General features: G+C 45.7%; 1 protein-coding gene across 2 annotated transcripts in view; it reads right to left on the reverse strand.

Annotated features, from left to right (window-relative positions):
• Window positions 1-2,603: 2,603 nt before the first annotated feature.
• dnajc1 (DnaJ (Hsp40) homolog, subfamily C, member 1) overlaps window positions 2,604-16,540 on the reverse strand; it is a 54,590-nt gene continuing 40,653 nt past the window's right edge. Inside the window, exons 11-12 of one of the 2 annotated variants that reach the window (XM_056293272.1) lie at window positions 3,398-3,783; window positions 2,604-3,111 (exon numbers count right to left, since the gene is read on the reverse strand). In XM_056293272.1, the coding sequence (XP_056149247.1) occupies window positions 3,043-3,111; window positions 3,398-3,783 (455 nt within the window). In that variant the 3' untranslated portion in view covers window positions 2,604-3,042. Of the gene's footprint in view, window positions 3,112-3,397; window positions 3,784-11,657; window positions 11,762-16,540 lie in introns of those variants that run through there. The other variant, XM_056293273.1, reaches the window with a different exon arrangement.

Below are 16,540 nucleotides of genomic sequence, written 5' to 3' on the forward strand. Positions count from 1 at the left end.
GAGCTGAGGGCTCTCCTCACCAAGTAAACGTTTAGCCTGTTAACCCTCGTGTTGGCCACACATGGTGCACACGGCCCTGGTCATTGGAGTCATTATGAGCCGCCTTCATTAAACCTCTAAATTAAAGCAACTTCATTTAATCTTAAACCCAACTCTATTCTGCAGGAAGAAACAAGCTGCCATTCATCACAAACTCTGTGACTATCTGGGTTTTCCCTCTTCACCATGCAGAAAGACTGCACTTAATCACTGGACACCACTCGCTTTCATAGGGTTGAACATGTCCCTTTAGGAAAAGTCACCACAAGTTTCTAGCGTTGGGGTTCCTGTAGGAAAAGTCATCAGGTTTCTAACGTTGGGGTCCCTGTAGGAAAAGTCATCACATGTTTATGACGTTGGGGTCCCTGTAGGAAAAGTCATCACATTTCTAATGTTGGGGTCCCTGTAGGAAAAGTCATCACATGTTTATAACGTTGGGGTTCCTGTAGGAAAAGTCAACACGTTTCTAACGTTGGGGTCCCTGTAGGAAAAGTCATCACATGTTTATAACGTTGGGGTCCCTGTAGGAAAAGTCAACACATGTTTCTAGCGTTGGGGTTCCTGTTGGAAAAGTCATCACATGTTTCTAACGTTGGGGTTCCTGTAGGAAAAGTCACCACACGTTTCTAGCGTTGGGGTTCCTGTAGGAAAAGTCATCAGGTTTCTAACGTTGGGGTCCCTGTAAGAAAAGTCAACACATGTTTCTAGCGTTGGGGTTCCTGTTGGAAAAGTCATCACGTTTATAACGTCGGGGTTCCTGTAGGAAAAATCATCACATGTTTATAACGTTGGGGTTCCTGTAGGAAAAGTCATCACATGTTTCTATGGTTGGGGTCCCTGTAGGAAAAGTCATCACATGTTTCTACGGTTGGGGTCCCTGTAGGGAAAGTCATCACATGTTTCTAACGTTGGGGTCCCTGTAGGAAAAGTCATCACATGTTTCTATGGTTGGGGTCCCTGTAGGAAAAGTCATCACATGTTTCTACGGTTGGGGTCCCTGTAGGGAAAGTCATCACATGTTTCTATGGTTGGGGTCCCTGTAGGAAAAGTCATCACATGTTTCTAACATTTGGGTCCCTGTAAGAAAAGTCATCACATGTTTCTGGCATTGGGTTCCTGTTGGAAAAGTCATCAGGTTTCTAACATTGGGGTCCCTGTAGGAAAAGTCATCACATGTTTCTACGGTTGGGGTCCCTGTAGGGAAAGTCATCACATGTTTCTAACGTTGGGGTCCCTGTAGGAAAAGTCATCACATGTTTCTATGGTTGGGGTCCCTGTAGGAAAAGTCATCACATGTTTCTACGGTTGGGGTCCCTGTAGGGAAAGTCATCACATGTTTCTATGGTTGGGGTCCCTGTAGGAAAAGTCATCACATGTTTCTAACATTTGGGTCCCTGTAAGAAAAGTCATCACATGTTTCTGGCATTGGGTTCCTGTTGGAAAAGTCATCAGGTTTCTAACATTGGGGTCCCTGTAGGAAAAGTCATCACATGTTTCTACGGTTGGGGTCCCTGTAGGGAAAGTCATCACATGTTTCTATGGTTGGGGTCCCTGTAGGAAAAGTCATCACATGTTTCTAACATTTGGGTCCCTGTAGGAAAAGTCATCACATGTTTCTGGCATTGGGGTTCCTGTTGGAAAAGTCATCAGGTTTCTAACATTGGGGTCCCTGTAGGAAAAGTCATCACATGTTTCTACGGTTGGGGTCCCTGTAGGGAAAGTCATCACATGTTTCTATGGTTGGGGTCCCTGTAGGGAAAGTCATCACATGTTTCTAACATTTGGGTCCCTGTAGGGAAAGTCATCACATGTTTCTATGGTTGGGGTCCCTGTAGGAAAAGTCATCACATGTTTCTATGGTTGGGGTCCCTGTAGGAAAAGTCATCACATGTTTCTACGGTTGGGGTCCCTGTAGGGAAAGTCATCACATGTTTCTATGGTTGGGGTCCCTGTAGGAAAAGTCATCACATGTTTCTACGGTTGGGGTCCCTGTAGGGAAAGTCATCACATGTTTCTATGGTTGGGGTCCCTGTAGGGAAAGTCATCACATGTTTCTATGGTTGGGGTCCCTGTAGGAAAAGTCATCACATGTTTCTAACATTTGGGTCCCTGTAGGGAAAGTCATCACATGTTTCTACGGTTGGGGTCCCTGTAGGAAAAGTCAGCACATGTCAGGTTGAAAAATATGTAGAGTTTCTTCTCTGCTGTTAGACGCTGTTATGGGTCATTTTGACCCGGAAGACAACAGAAGAGTGAAGAGGTGGTTGTAATTTAGTTTTAATTTAATTAAATTTAGGTGTTTGTGGTTTAATAAGTGGGCTGTCGTGCCCTCATCAACCATCTGTGTCCATGTGGTGCAGACTTGCCATGATGTTTGATGTTTTAATGGGGGGGGGGGACCTGCCCTTCATATCTGCGTCTGGAGCATTTATTAATTTGACTGACATATGTTTTAACCAATGAAAGGTCATGATGTAGAAGTCAAACCCCAACTGTCCAACAACAGCTTGGACATGTGCAGTGTTTTACAGAAGCTACCAGACATGAGCAGCACTATTTTGCAGGATATTCTTGATTTAATAAAACAACCACATCTGAGGACACAATAACAGAAATAAATAACTGTTTATTTATCTTTTAAACTACATTTTAACAGCAACGAACTGTCAATGAAAAAGCCAAAAGTTTAAACTGAGGGTTTTTCAGAGACTTTATGATGGCATGCTTTATGGTGGAGCTAAGGCACGTGATGCTATGGAGGACTGGAGTTGCCTCAGAGGTCAGAGGTCATACTACACTGTTCACTTTGGTCTTGGTTTCTTTTATAATGCTTTCTGGATTTCACTTAACACACACCTCACCAGGTGAACAGAGATTTTTACAACCAGAGCAGCTTTCATAACTTCGTCTGCAGTGAAAGCTGGATGTAAATACGACTGACTCACGTTCCATCAACATTATGAAAAGTCAGCTGGGTCGCCACCCATACATGAAGACCGCAAGTCAGCTTTTCGTCTGTTTCCTCTTCTGCACCAGTTCTGCCAACAGCTTGTAACGGACCATACACTCCTCCTGAAACCAAAGGTGAAATGATGAATGTGACTTAAGTAAATCACATCAGTAACACTGGACAGATTTAGACTTCCAAACGTTAAAAAGGCTGTGATTCAGATAAATCCTGAAATAAGTTTGTTCTGACTGGGTGAACTACGTGAGAAATTGCGAGACTTAAAAGGCTGGTCATTAAATGGCTTGACAATGTGATGAGGAATCCCTTTCTCTGGAGGATGATGCACAGGCCACATCAACATTCAGACATGGAGGGATACACACAATCAACATGGAGGAAGAGGATCACCTTGCTCTTGCCGGGGACGACCTTGGCAATGCGATCCCAGCGCTCGGTAGTACCGCGGGGATACTGCTGCAGGGCCATCTCCAGAAGCTTCTGCTGGTTCTGAGTCCAGACACTGTCAGTCAGACCAGACTTCTCTCTCAGATCCTGCTGGGCGGGAATTCTCTGCTTCTCCTCCTCTTCTTTCTCAACCAACATGGGGTCAAAGTCCCTTTGTCTCCGCCCTTTGACCCTGACCTGTCCCCCATCTTCTGAGGTCTTTTTGGATCTCCTCCTGACAAGCTCACCCTCTCCCTCTTCTGGGAGGTCTCTGTGTGTCATCAGAGCATCTGCTGGCCCCGCGTTCAAAGGAACAGGACTTCCTTTTAGATCGGACAGTTTGACCAAACCTGGAACGGCACAGACAATGACAAGCTGCAGCCGTTAGCATTCAATTACATGGAGTGTGTACAGAATAAATATGACGCATTGCTCATTGTATGAGTATGCATATACGAGTAATTAGAGCAGGGTTTCCCAACTAGAGCCAAATTATGTCATGCATGCCAAGCCCAGGGCCAAAATGTCTTTTTTTTCTTCCATTGAGCCAGTAAAAGTTGTTTCATGTGAAGATGTTGTTGTTGCTCTAATTATAATTATCATTTTTATTATCCAGCCATCCCTTATGCAAACTGCTTATCCTGCTTTCAGGGTTGCAGGGATGCTAGAGCCTCTCCCGGCAGTCATTAGGCAGCAGGCAGGGAGACACTCTGGACAGGCCGCCAGACCATCACAGGGCCCACACACACACACACACACACACACACACACACACACACACACACACACATTCATACCTAGGGATAATTTAGTATGGCCAAATACCAATTATTTTATCATTACTATTATTATTATTACTATGACAATTATTACTATTATTATTATTACTCTTATTATTATCATTTCTTTCACGTTTCCTGTTTTACATCCTGTAGAGCCGGGTCCAAACAATGGACCTGGGGCACTATAGGGCAGACAGTACTCGTCATAATATGTGGGCTGTTCCGAGTAGGGCGATCTTCTGGACTACACTGATGCTGATGTTTCCTGGGATACGGTTGGTGAACTTTTCCGTTCCCCTCTTCATTAGTCCTAGAGCTCCGATGACCACCGGTGTTGTTTCGGTCTTCATTCCCCACATCCTGTTGATTTCAATCTCCAGGTCTTTGTACTTGGTCAGCTTCTCTGTGACTTTCCCTGAGGTGTTTTTTTCGGATGGTGTTGACATGTCGATGAGCATGCACTTCTTTTGCTTCCTGTCCTTGATAACGATGTCGGGCTTGTTGGCTTTTATCTCTCTGTCAGTGTGGCTGGGCGTGTCCCAGAGGATATAATAGTTATATCCTCTATAATAATAATAATAATAATAATAATAATAATAGTTATTATGACTACTATTATTATTATTAGTAGTAGTAGTAGTAGTGGTGGTGGTAATAATTTAGGCCTGGGATTCTCAAAGCCTGTGTTGAGGGTCACACAAGAAGAAAAAAAAGCACTCTTGAAACAAAATCAGCCTAAAACCAACCATTTAATTATGGCCAAAAATAAACGGATGTTCATTCACCATCAGTGAGAGAAGTGGGAGCGAGAGGATGAAGCCGTCCTTCTGATGTCAGGCCCGTATTCTGGCAAGCCTGAGGCACTGGCCAAGACGTACACTGGAGAGTGTGTTTCTTTCCTGCTTCTTGGTCGAGTCCACTGAAGAAAAAAATGACTCACGGATGTACATGGAGGGGGACATTGTAAGTAGGCGCATTGTGTACATGGAGGGGGACATTGTAAGTAGGAGCATTGCAATAGCTCTCATGTTTTTGAATCAAGCTTGGGGAACTACATTGATCCAAAAGTCACTCATCCCAACGTCCTTGTGTTGTGCTTTGAGCAAATCAGATGCTCCCATTTCCAAGACCTCCATCTGGAAGGTACCAGCCTTTTGGCCTCTGCAGTCCACTGGCCATCATCCGAAACAGAGAACGGCTGTCTCAGGAAGAGGAGGATGTCACCTGAGAGATTCGGGGAGCTTTCAAATCGTCCCTTAATTTTCTGCCATGCTCATCATGAAATCCTTCATCGCTGGATCCTCCCACATTTCCTTCTTCTGGCAATGCTATCGCAGATGTGAAAAGTGCAACTTTCTCCCATGAATCTCTCTCTCAAAAAGGTTCAGCTTTGACCGTAAAGCTTCAACCGCCTTGTACATGTCTGCGACAGTGTGGTTCTTGCCTTGTAATTGCAGATTAAGGTGATTTAGATGAGACATGATGTCACACGAAATATAACACATGCCATTACCTTATTGTCACTTAAAAACCTCTGATATTGTTGGGGTTTTTGGCTCCGTAGTCCGGATAAAAATGACACAAGCTCATCGTGCAGGTTGCACACCCTCTCAACACACGGCCTTTGCTCAGCCAGCGACATCATTATGCAGGAAAAGATCCCGGTGTTCCACTGACATCTTACAGACTAGAAGTCTCGTGACCGAAATGTACCAGTCTCATCACAGTATCCATCTCCTTTTGTTTTCCCACACAGTTCAGCGCACAACACTGATTTGTGAATAATGCAGAGAAATGCTAAGAGTGCTGGGTAACAGCAGCAAGCCTCTTACCAAGCCATTGTATTCCACCACTGATGGAGCGCCATCGGTGACAACGGACACAATGTTGCTCACGTCAAAGCCATTCTTCTCAAAGAACTGTGTTGATTCATTAAAGATGACTTCCCCAGTTGTGTGCCCAGGCAGAGGAAGAAAAGCAGCTCTTCCTGAAAGGTCTTTCCATCAAAACCTCTTGTGAACACAGATAGATGTTCCATATCAGTTCAGTCACTCACAGAGTGTGGTCCTGGGAACAGCTCAGATACTGCACACAACCCTCAAACTCCCAGGCCTCTGGTAGAGGACCCAAGCTTGAGGAAGACACACACCACCCAAAAAAGGGTGCAGGGTTATATATATATATATATATAGAAAATGGAACACTGTTCTGTTCTTTACTTAACCCTACAGAATGGACAGTTAAAACTTTACTTGCTTACTTATCAGTTTATTAACAGAAATCCTTAAGTCATACAGTTCAGTTACTTTCATCTCTAGCCAGCGTCACTCGCGGTCTGTGTCACACTCTAATTGCTCTTGCGGTCTGTGTTAAACTCTAATTGTTTTCTATGATTGTGATCTAAAGACATCAACCAAAATCATGGTTTACCGTGCAGTGGTTCTTTCAACCCTCCTGTACAGTTGTGAAGCCTGGACCCTCTACAAATACCAAATCCATAAACTAGAACACTTCCACCAGCAAAAACTGAGAAGTATTCTGGGAATTTCCTGGCAAGAACGGGTCACCAACAATCAAGTTCTCGAAAGAGCTGATCTCCTTTCCATCGAGACGACAACTGAACATCACCAGCTGTGGTGGCTTGGCCACATCCAGAGGATGCCAAACGACAGACTTCCAAAACAAATTTTATACTCCGAACTGACTGAAGGTCAACGAAAAAGAGGAGCTCCCAAAAAACGCTACAAGGACTGTATCAAGGGAACGCTGATTACCTTCAACATCGACCCTAAGAACTGGGAAAAAGTAGCGGAAAATCGAAAACACTGGAGACCTGCCTGCCTGGCTGGTTCCATCAAGGCTGAAACAGACAAACGAACGCAAGCGGGAGAAAAGTGCCCATGCCAAAAAACCCTCCAAGAACAGAAAGCCGCAGGAATGGGTCCACCCCTACTATCCCCTGTCCACACTGTTCCAGCCTCTTCTATTCTCACCTTGGACTGTCAAGCCATCTTCGTTTTAAGTACACACCTTAATCTCTTGGAATGGATCCTCGGACACGAGAGGCGCCAATAATATATATATATCAAATTTAAATGTCTTTATTTTGAACATGCAAAATAAAAGAAAAATTACCAAGCATAAATAAAAAAACAACAACTACTACTGCCACTTTCGGCTGCTCCCGTTAGGAGTCGCCACAGCGGATTATCCGTTTCCATTTCTTCTTGTCTTCTGCGTCTTCCTCTGTCACACCAGCCACCTGCATGTCTTCCCTCACCACATCCATAAACCTCCTCTTTGGCCTTCCTCTTCTCCTCTTTCCTGGCAGCTCAGTATTCAGCATCCTTCTCCCAATATACCCAGCATCTCTCCTCCACACATGTCCAAGCCATCTCCATCTTGCCTCTCTTGCTTTGTCTCCAAACCGTCCAACTTGAGCTGTCCCTCTAATATAATAATTCCTAATCCTGTCCTTCTTCATCACTCCCAGTGAAAATCTTATCATCTTCACCGCTGCCACCTCCAGCTCCACCTCCTGTCTTTTCTTCAGTGCCACTGTCTCCAAACCATGCAACATAGCTGGTCTCACTACCATCCTGTAAACCTTCCCTTTAACTCTTGCTGGTACCCTTCTGTCACACATCACTCCTGACACTATTCTCCACCCCCTCCACCCTGCCTACACTCTCTTCTCCACCTCTCTCCTGCACCCCGTTACTTTGGACAGTTGACCCCAAGTATTTAAACTTATATGCCTTCGTCACCTCTACTCCTTGCATCCTGACCATCCTACAGACCACCATCCGATGCTGCCTAGCTACGTTCACCCCTGTCACCACCTTGCAGTCTCCAATCCCTTTTAGATCGCGCCTTCTACATAAGATATAGTCCACCTGTGTGCACTTTCCTCCAATCTTGTACGTCACCCTGTGTTCCTCCCTCCTCTTGAAATATGTATTCACCACAGACATTTCCATCCAATTCGCAAAATCGACCACCACCTGTCCTTCCACATTTCTCTCCTTGACTCCATACCTGCCCATCACCTCTGTGCCCTTCACCAACATGTCCATTGAAGTCCACTCCAATCACCACTCTCTCCGCCTTGGGTACCCTCTCCACCAAGTCGTCCAACTCACTCCAGAATTCTTCTTTCTCGTCCGTCTCACACCCAACTTGCGGGGCATACGCACCAATAACATTCAGCAATACACCTTCGATTTCCAGCTTCATACTCATCACTGTCTGAAACTCTCTTCACCTCCAGCACGTTCTTGACATACTCTTCCTTCAGAATTACTCCTAACCCATTTCTCCTCCCATTCGCACCATGTTAGAAGAGTTTGAACCCACCTCCGATACGACTGGCCTTACTCCCCTTACACCTGGTCTCTTGCACACACAGTATGCCTACCTTTCTTCTTTCCAACGTATCAGCCAGCTCTCTCCCTTTACCAGTCATAGTGCCAACATTCAATGTTCCGACTCTCATCTCCACACGCCTACCTTTCCTCCTCTCTAGCTGCCTCTGGACATGCCTTCCCCCTCGCAACAACAACAACAACAAATGATAAAAACAAAACCAGAAGAATTCAACAAGTATTCTCAGGTTGGAAAAGGAGCAGGAGGAAGTTACCAATTATAATGTCCTGCCCCCTCTCTAATGCTGAATTAATAAACCTAAATAATAACGTTTTTTACACATCCGAGTATGTCATTCTCAATAACTAGCTCACAATGACTCAATAAAAAACAATAAAAGCAGCAAAAAAGAAAAACAATAAAAAAAAAAATTTTTAAAAACGGATTCCCAAGAAACAACAATAACAGCATCGAACATGGGGGTCACAGTCATGAGAGCACAACCTCCTCATCATCCTTGTACCTCTTTTTGAATTGATTTAAACTTGTGCTTTCCTTGAGTTCGTCATCTAGACCATTCATCTAAACCATCTAGACCATTCATCTACCCCCTCTCCCCCGATGAGGTCCTCAACCTCATCACATCCAGTCGCCCCACCACATGCTCCCTTGACCCAGTCCCCTCCCCTCTTCTTCAGTTAATAGCACCTGAACTCCTTCCCTTTCTAACCCACCTCATCAACACATCCCTCCAGGCAGGATGCTTTCCATCTGCCTTCAAGACTGCTAGAGTCACCCTCCTTCTCAAGAAACCATCACTTAAACTCTCTAACGTCAAAGACTACAGACCGGTTTCCCTTCTACCCTTTCTATCCAAAACTCTCGAATGTGCTGTCTTTAACCAACTTTCTTTGCACCTCCACCAGAACAACCTCCTAGACCCCAACCAATCTGGGTTCAGGGTGGGTCACTCAACAGAGACGGCCCTCCTTGCAGTGACAGAATCGCTGCACGCTGCGAGAGCAAACTCCCTCTCCTCTGTACTGATACTCCTGGACCTTTCAGCTGTGGTCAACACAGTGAGCCACCAGATCCTCCTCTCTACCCTCGAGGGGCTGGGTGTCACAGGCTCTGCACTCTCAATGTTTGCATCCTACCTGACGGCTCGCTCCTACCGGGTGACATGAAGGGGATCTGTGTTGGAGCCTCGCAGACTGACTACAGGTGTTCCACAATGTTCGGTTCTGGGTCCTGTCCTTTTCTCCCTGTACACGACAACCCTGGGTTCTGTTATTCACTTGCATGACTTTTCTTACCATTGTTATGCTGATGACACCCAGCTGATCTTGTCCTTTCCTCCCTCTTCCACAAAAGTACAGACACACATTGCTGTGTGCTTGACTGACATCTCGGAGTGGATGGCGACACACCACCTGAAGCTCAATCTGGACAAGACAGAGCTGATGTTCCTCCCGGGGAAAGGTTGCCTGCACCGAGACCTGGCCATCACCATTCACAACACCGTGGTGACACCAACTCAGACTGCAAGGAGTCTGGGTGTAATCCTGGATGACCGACTGTCGTTTGCTGCAAACGCTGCATCGCTTGCTCTCTCCTGCAGATTTCTCCTCTATAACATCAGGAGGATTCACCCATTCCTCACTGATGAGATGGCACAGGTGCTCATCCAGGCTCTGGTCATCTCCCGGCTGGACTACGGCAACTCCCTCCTTGCTGGCGCCCCGGCATCAGCCATCACACCTCTGGAGCTTGTTCGGAAAGCTGCAACTCATCTGGTGTTCAACCACCCTAAGTTCTCCCACACAACTTCCCTTCCAATGTCCCTACACTGGCTCCCTGTAGCTGCTCGCATACAGTTTAAGACTCTGATGCTAGCCTACAGGGCAGTGAAAGGAACAGCTCCTTCCTATCTCCAGGCCATGGTCAAGCCCTACACCCTCGCCCGACCACTTTGCTCTGCTGCCTCGGGACGCCTGGTTGCCCCATCGCTCAGAGGCCCCTGCTGCTGATCGACCCGGTCACGGCTCTTTTCTGTCCTGGCCCCACAGTGGTGGAATGAACTCCCCACTGATGTCAGGACAGCGGAGTCCTGCCCATCTTTTGGTGCAGGTTGAAAACTCCCCTCTTAAAGAACTACTACCCTGTTACTTGTTCTTAGCACGTATTGTATTCACTCATTTGCTTGTTTAGAGAGAAGATGCACGTATGACCTCTGATGACTAGTAGTTCTCCTGATTTCCTACGTTAATGATGCACCTATTGTAAGTTGCTTTGGATAAAAGCGTCGGCTAAATGACTGTAATGTAATGTAATATCTAAACCATCTAGACCATTTATCCCATCTAGACCATTCATCTAAACCATCTAGACCATTCATCTATAACACCTAGACCATTCACCTAAACTACCTAGACCATTCATCTAAACCATTCATCTATACCATCTAGACCATTCCTCTAAACCATCTAGACCATTCATCTAAACCATCTAGACCATTCATCTAGACCATCTAGACCATTCATCTAGGCCATTCATCTATACCATCTAGACCATTCATCTAAACCATCTAGACCATTCATCTAAACCATCTAGACCATTCATCTATACCATTCATCTAAGCCATCTAGACCATTCATCTAAACCATTCACTTAAACCATCTAGACCATTCATCTATACCAGCTAGACCAGCGGTGGCTAACCATGTGCCATGGAGAGCCATGTGTATGCAGGTTTTCATTCCAACCCGACTCCACACCAGGTGATTTCACTTATACATTCTTCCGCTCTGGTTGTAGGGTTGCTAATCAGTGAAATCACCTGGTGTGGAGTCCGGCTCGAATGAAAACCTGCATACATGGCTCTCCACGGCACATGGTTAGCCACCCCTGATCTAGACCATCCATCTATACCATCTAGACCATTCATCTAAACCATCTAGACCATTCATCTAAACCATCTAGACCATTCCACAAACTTACCCCATAATTTGAAATACACATACTTTTGCGAGTTGCATGAAAACAGTGTTTAGTTTAGTTTAAACGTTTATTTGGGAGAGACAATACACATTAATCAACATTTAACAAGTGTAAATGTACCCGAGTTAGCGGAGAGGCTAGTTTCCAGCGGCAGTCCCTTTGCCTGATGTTGTTAGGCATCCTAGGACAATAAAATAGTACAAGTAATACAAAAAAATGAACATACAACATAGTTAATATACAAGAAAAACCAGCAAACAAACAATATATACAGAATATACAAATAATGTAGAAAAAGATAATAAAGAGAATATAGAAAATAATATATACAAAAAAGCAGACATACAACACAGTTTATGTGCGACAGTTAAACAACACGTTAAAGGTGTGTGTGAATAGCATCAGTGTTGACATTGTTGGTTATTAATAAGTCATTTCTTGACATGACACTTAAATGAATGATAGGATGGGGGCTCTAACTGACTGTGGTACTGAATTCCATTGATGTGATGCTCTAAAGGAGAAGATGGCCTGTCTACATGCATTTCTGCTGAGTGGGATCATGCAGTCCCCTCTAGCTGCACCTCTAGTAGCTCTGTTTGTGGTAGATTTGAAGTTGATGAAGCTGGACAGAGGAAGAAGAGGAGCTAAACCATGCAAGATCTTATAAACTAGGCACACTTTTTTTTAAGTAGATTATACTTTTATAGACTATGGCAATGATGAAAAGTGAATGGCTTCTTGTCTAAGGTTTTGAGTGCTTGTTTGGAGATAATCAGTATTATTATTCGGTTCACCTGTGAGTGGTCATAATGTTTTGGCTCATCAGTGTCTATCAGAATCAGAATCATGTGTATTGGCCATGTAGGTTTGCACTACATGGAATGTGACTCTGGTATTGTGGCTCTCTCAGTGTACTTAACATAGAATAACAACACTACAACACAACAGTCTTCACGTATATACACAAGGACTGACTTATACAGGTGTAATAAGAGGTGATAAGGTGCAATGGTGCAGAGAATATATCAGAGATGCTGAAACAGATGTTAGCAGGTTACTTATATACATGCCTGAGGTAGATGTACATGACAGAGTGTACCAGTATACGTACAATGTACAGTACTGTATATACATTTGCCGGCAGCCACATCAACATGTACCCTGGCTCTGCCAAATGATGGAAGCTAAGCAGGTATGGGCTTGGCTAGTACTTGGATGGGAGACCTCCCGGGAAAAGAGTTGCTGCCAGAAGTGCCAGGAGAATAACCTCTCTCAATGTCGACAAAACCAAGGAGCTGATTGTGGACTACAGGAAGAGAGGGGGGAGGCTGGACCCCATCATCATCAACGAGACTGCTGTAGAGAGGGTCAAGAGCTTCAAGTTCCTCGGTGTCCACATTACCGAGGACCTCACTTGGGATGAACACACCAACCATGTGGTGAAAAAGGCACAGCAACGCCTTTCACCTGAGGTGACTGAAGAAGTTCAGCATGGGGCTCAGGATTCTACGGGCCTTCTGCAGAGGCACAACCGAGAGTGTCCTGATTGGATGCATCACCACCTGGCATGGGAACTGTACTGCGCACAACAACAAAACACTGCAGAGGGTTGTGTGGACGGCCCAGGACATCAGTGAATGCGAGTTTCCCTCCATCCAGGACATATACAATGGACGCTGTGTCAGCAAAGCCCGTAGGATTATCAAAATCCTCAGCCACCCCCACTATGGACTGTTCCAGCTGCTACTGTCAAGCAAGCGGAACCGCAGCCTCAAAGCCCGGACCAGTAGGCTCCGAAACAGCTGTTTCCACCAAGCAACCAGGCTTTTGAACAAAGAACATTAAAAGACACTAAGCCTGGTGCCGACAGATGGTACTGACCTGTGGTCTTCAGCGGATCATCGGTTCACACACACACACACACACACACACACACACACACACACACAGCACCTTACATACATCACACACTATTATTGTTGCTGTTTTTTTTTCTGTTTTGTTGTTGTTCAGTTACTATTGTTGCTGTGGTGTTGAGAAGCCGAAACTCAAGAATTTTACTCTTATACTTTTGTAATGAGGCATAACAAATAAAGAATCATGAATCTTGAAGTGGTGTTGGTAGGCAAGTAGGAGTCACTCTTTCCTCTGGTTCTAAAAAATTTTTTTTAAAAAATCCCAATGTCCCAGTGCAGTGACGGGGACACTGTGCTGTAGGAGACGCCGTCCCTCAGATGAGACGTTAAACCGAGGTCCTGACTCACTGGGGTCATTAAAGACCCCATGGCACTTATCACAAAGAATAGGGGGTCCTCAGTGTCCTGGCAACATTCCCAACCTGGCTCTCTGCATCTGGCCACCTCATCATCCTCCATGTAATTGGCTCAATGATTCCTACCTCTCCACCTCAAGCTGATGTGTGGTGAGCGTTCTGCTGCAACATGGCTGCTGTGCATTACCCAGGTAATGCTACACATGGTGGTGGTTGAGGTGAGTTACCCCTTTCAATGTGAAGCACTTTGAGTGTCCAGAAAAGCGCTACATGAATGTACTGATTATTATAATTATACAACATGGTTGGATTTATTGACAGTGTGAAGTGTTCATTTAAATGACAGCCTGTGCAAAGAAACTGTTTCTATATCTGGGCGTTTTGGGGTACAGTGCTCTGTAGCACCTACCAGAGGGGAGGAGTTGGAACAGGTTGTTACCAGGGTGTGAAGGGTCTGCAGTGATGTTGCCTGCCCGTTTCCTGAGTCTGGAGGTGTATAAGGCCTGAATGGATGGCAGGTTGGCACCAATTATTTTCTCTGCAGACTTAACTCTCTGTTGTAGTCTGTCCCTGTCCTGTTTGGTGGTCAATCCAAACCAGACAGTGATGGATGTGCAGAGGACAGACTGGATTAATGCAGTGTTGAACTGAGTCAGCAGTTCCTGAGACAGGTTGAACTTCTTGAGCTGGTGGAGAAAGTACATCCTCTGCTGGGCCTTTTGGATGATTGTGTCTATGCTGGATGCCCACCTTAGGTCCTGGGAGATTGTAGACACCATGCTGTTGAGTACGGTGAGGGGGCAGTGTTGGGGGGCTCCTCTTGAAGTCCACTGTCATCTCTACTGTTTTGAGCGTGTTCAGCTCCAGGTTGTTATGGTCACACCAGAGGGTCAGCTGATTAACCTCTCATCTATATGTAGACTCATCACCATCCTGGATAAGGCCAATGATGGTTGTGTCATCTGCAAACTTCAGGAGTTTAACAGACGGGTCACTTGAGGTGCAGTCATTTGTGTAGAGGGAGAAGAGTAGAGGAGAGAGTACACATCCCTGGGGGTCTCCACTGCTTATTGTCTGGGTGCTGGACGGGATTTTCCCCAGCCTCACCAGCTGCCTCCTGTCTGTCAGGAAGTTTTTAATCCAATGGCAGATGGGGGCTGGTACAGTGAGCTAGGTGAGGTAGGAGTGGAGGATATCTGGGATGATGGTGTTGAATGCTGAGCTGAAGTCCACAAACAGGACCTTTGCGCATGTCCCTGTGGTATCTAGGTGATAGAAGATGCAGTGCAATCCCATGTTGACTGCATCACCCACTGACCTGTTTGCTTGGTAAGCAAACTGCAGGGGGTCGAGCAAGGGGCCTGTGATTTCCTTCAGGTCGGCCAACACCAGTCTCTCGAAGGATTTCATGACCACAGATGTTAGGGCATGGCCTGTAGTCATTTAATCCTGTGATACAGGGTTTCTTGGGGACCGGGATGATAGTCGAGCTCTTAAAGCAGCAGGGGACTTCACACAGCTCCAGTGATCTGTTGAAGATCATTGTGAAAATGGGGGCCAGCTGGTCAGCCCAGACTTTAAGACAGGAGGGTGACACACCATCCAGGCCTGGTGCCTTCCTGATCTTCTGTCTCTGGAAGAGTTGGCACACGTCTTCAACACAGGTCCTGAGTGTGGGTGGTGGTTCGATGGGGAGTGGCTGGCAGGAAGTGCAGTTGGTTGTGTGTTGTGGCCGCAGAGGGGGAGGTGTGTGAAAGTTTGCTTTTCAAACCAGCAGTAAAACCCATTTAGGTCGTCAGCCAGTTGATGGTTCCCTGCAGTGTGGGGAGATGGCTCCTGTAGTTGGTAATGTCTTTCAGACCGCTCCAGACTGATGATGGGTCGTTGGCAGAAAACACGTTCTTAATTTTTTCAGAGTAGCACCTTTTTGTCACTATGATCTCCTTTGTGAGTGTATTTCTGGCTTTGTTATACCGGATCCTATCTCCACTCCTGTAGGCTTCCTCTTTGGCCTGACGAAGCTGCCTGAGTTTAGCTGAGAACCAGGGCATATTGCTGTTAAAGGTACAGAAGGTTTTGGTGGGCACACACGTCCTCACAAAAGCTAATGTAAGATGTCACACTGTCAGTAAGTTCATCCAGGTCTGCAGATGCAGCCTCAAAAAAACTCCAGTCAGTGCAGTCAAGGCAGGCCTGGAGCTCCAGTTTTGACTCATTGGTCCACTTCCTCACAGTTTTAACCACAGGCTTTGCAGGTTTTAGTTTCTGCCTGTAGGTTGGGATGAGATGAATCAGACAGTGATCAGACAGGCCCAGGACTGCACGGGGGACAGAGCAATAGGGGTCCTTTAATATTGTGTAGCAATGATCCAGAGTGTTTTTGTCTCTGGTGGGACATTTAACATACTGTCTGTATTTTGGCAGTTCGTGGCTGAGGTTTGCTCTGTTAAAATCCCCAAGGATAATGAAGAGAGTCTGGATATTTGCGCTCCATGTTTGTAATTCGATCAGCCAGGTGTCCTTACCCTCCCCACGCCTTCAGCTAGCTCATGTCATCCTCTGTTTACTGGGTATGGACCCTCTGTTGCTTTTACAGCCCACCACAGACAGCGAAGATCAACCCCAAAGTGCACTGTTCTTATTGAATCAACCCCTGCCAATTTCAGTTTTGTGAGCGAAACCAGA

Source organism: Lampris incognitus, chromosome 14, assembly GCF_029633865.1.
Source record: "Lampris incognitus isolate fLamInc1 chromosome 14, fLamInc1.hap2, whole genome shotgun sequence".
In the NCBI taxonomy this organism is placed as follows: domain Eukaryota; kingdom Metazoa; phylum Chordata; class Actinopteri; order Lampriformes; family Lampridae; genus Lampris; species Lampris incognitus.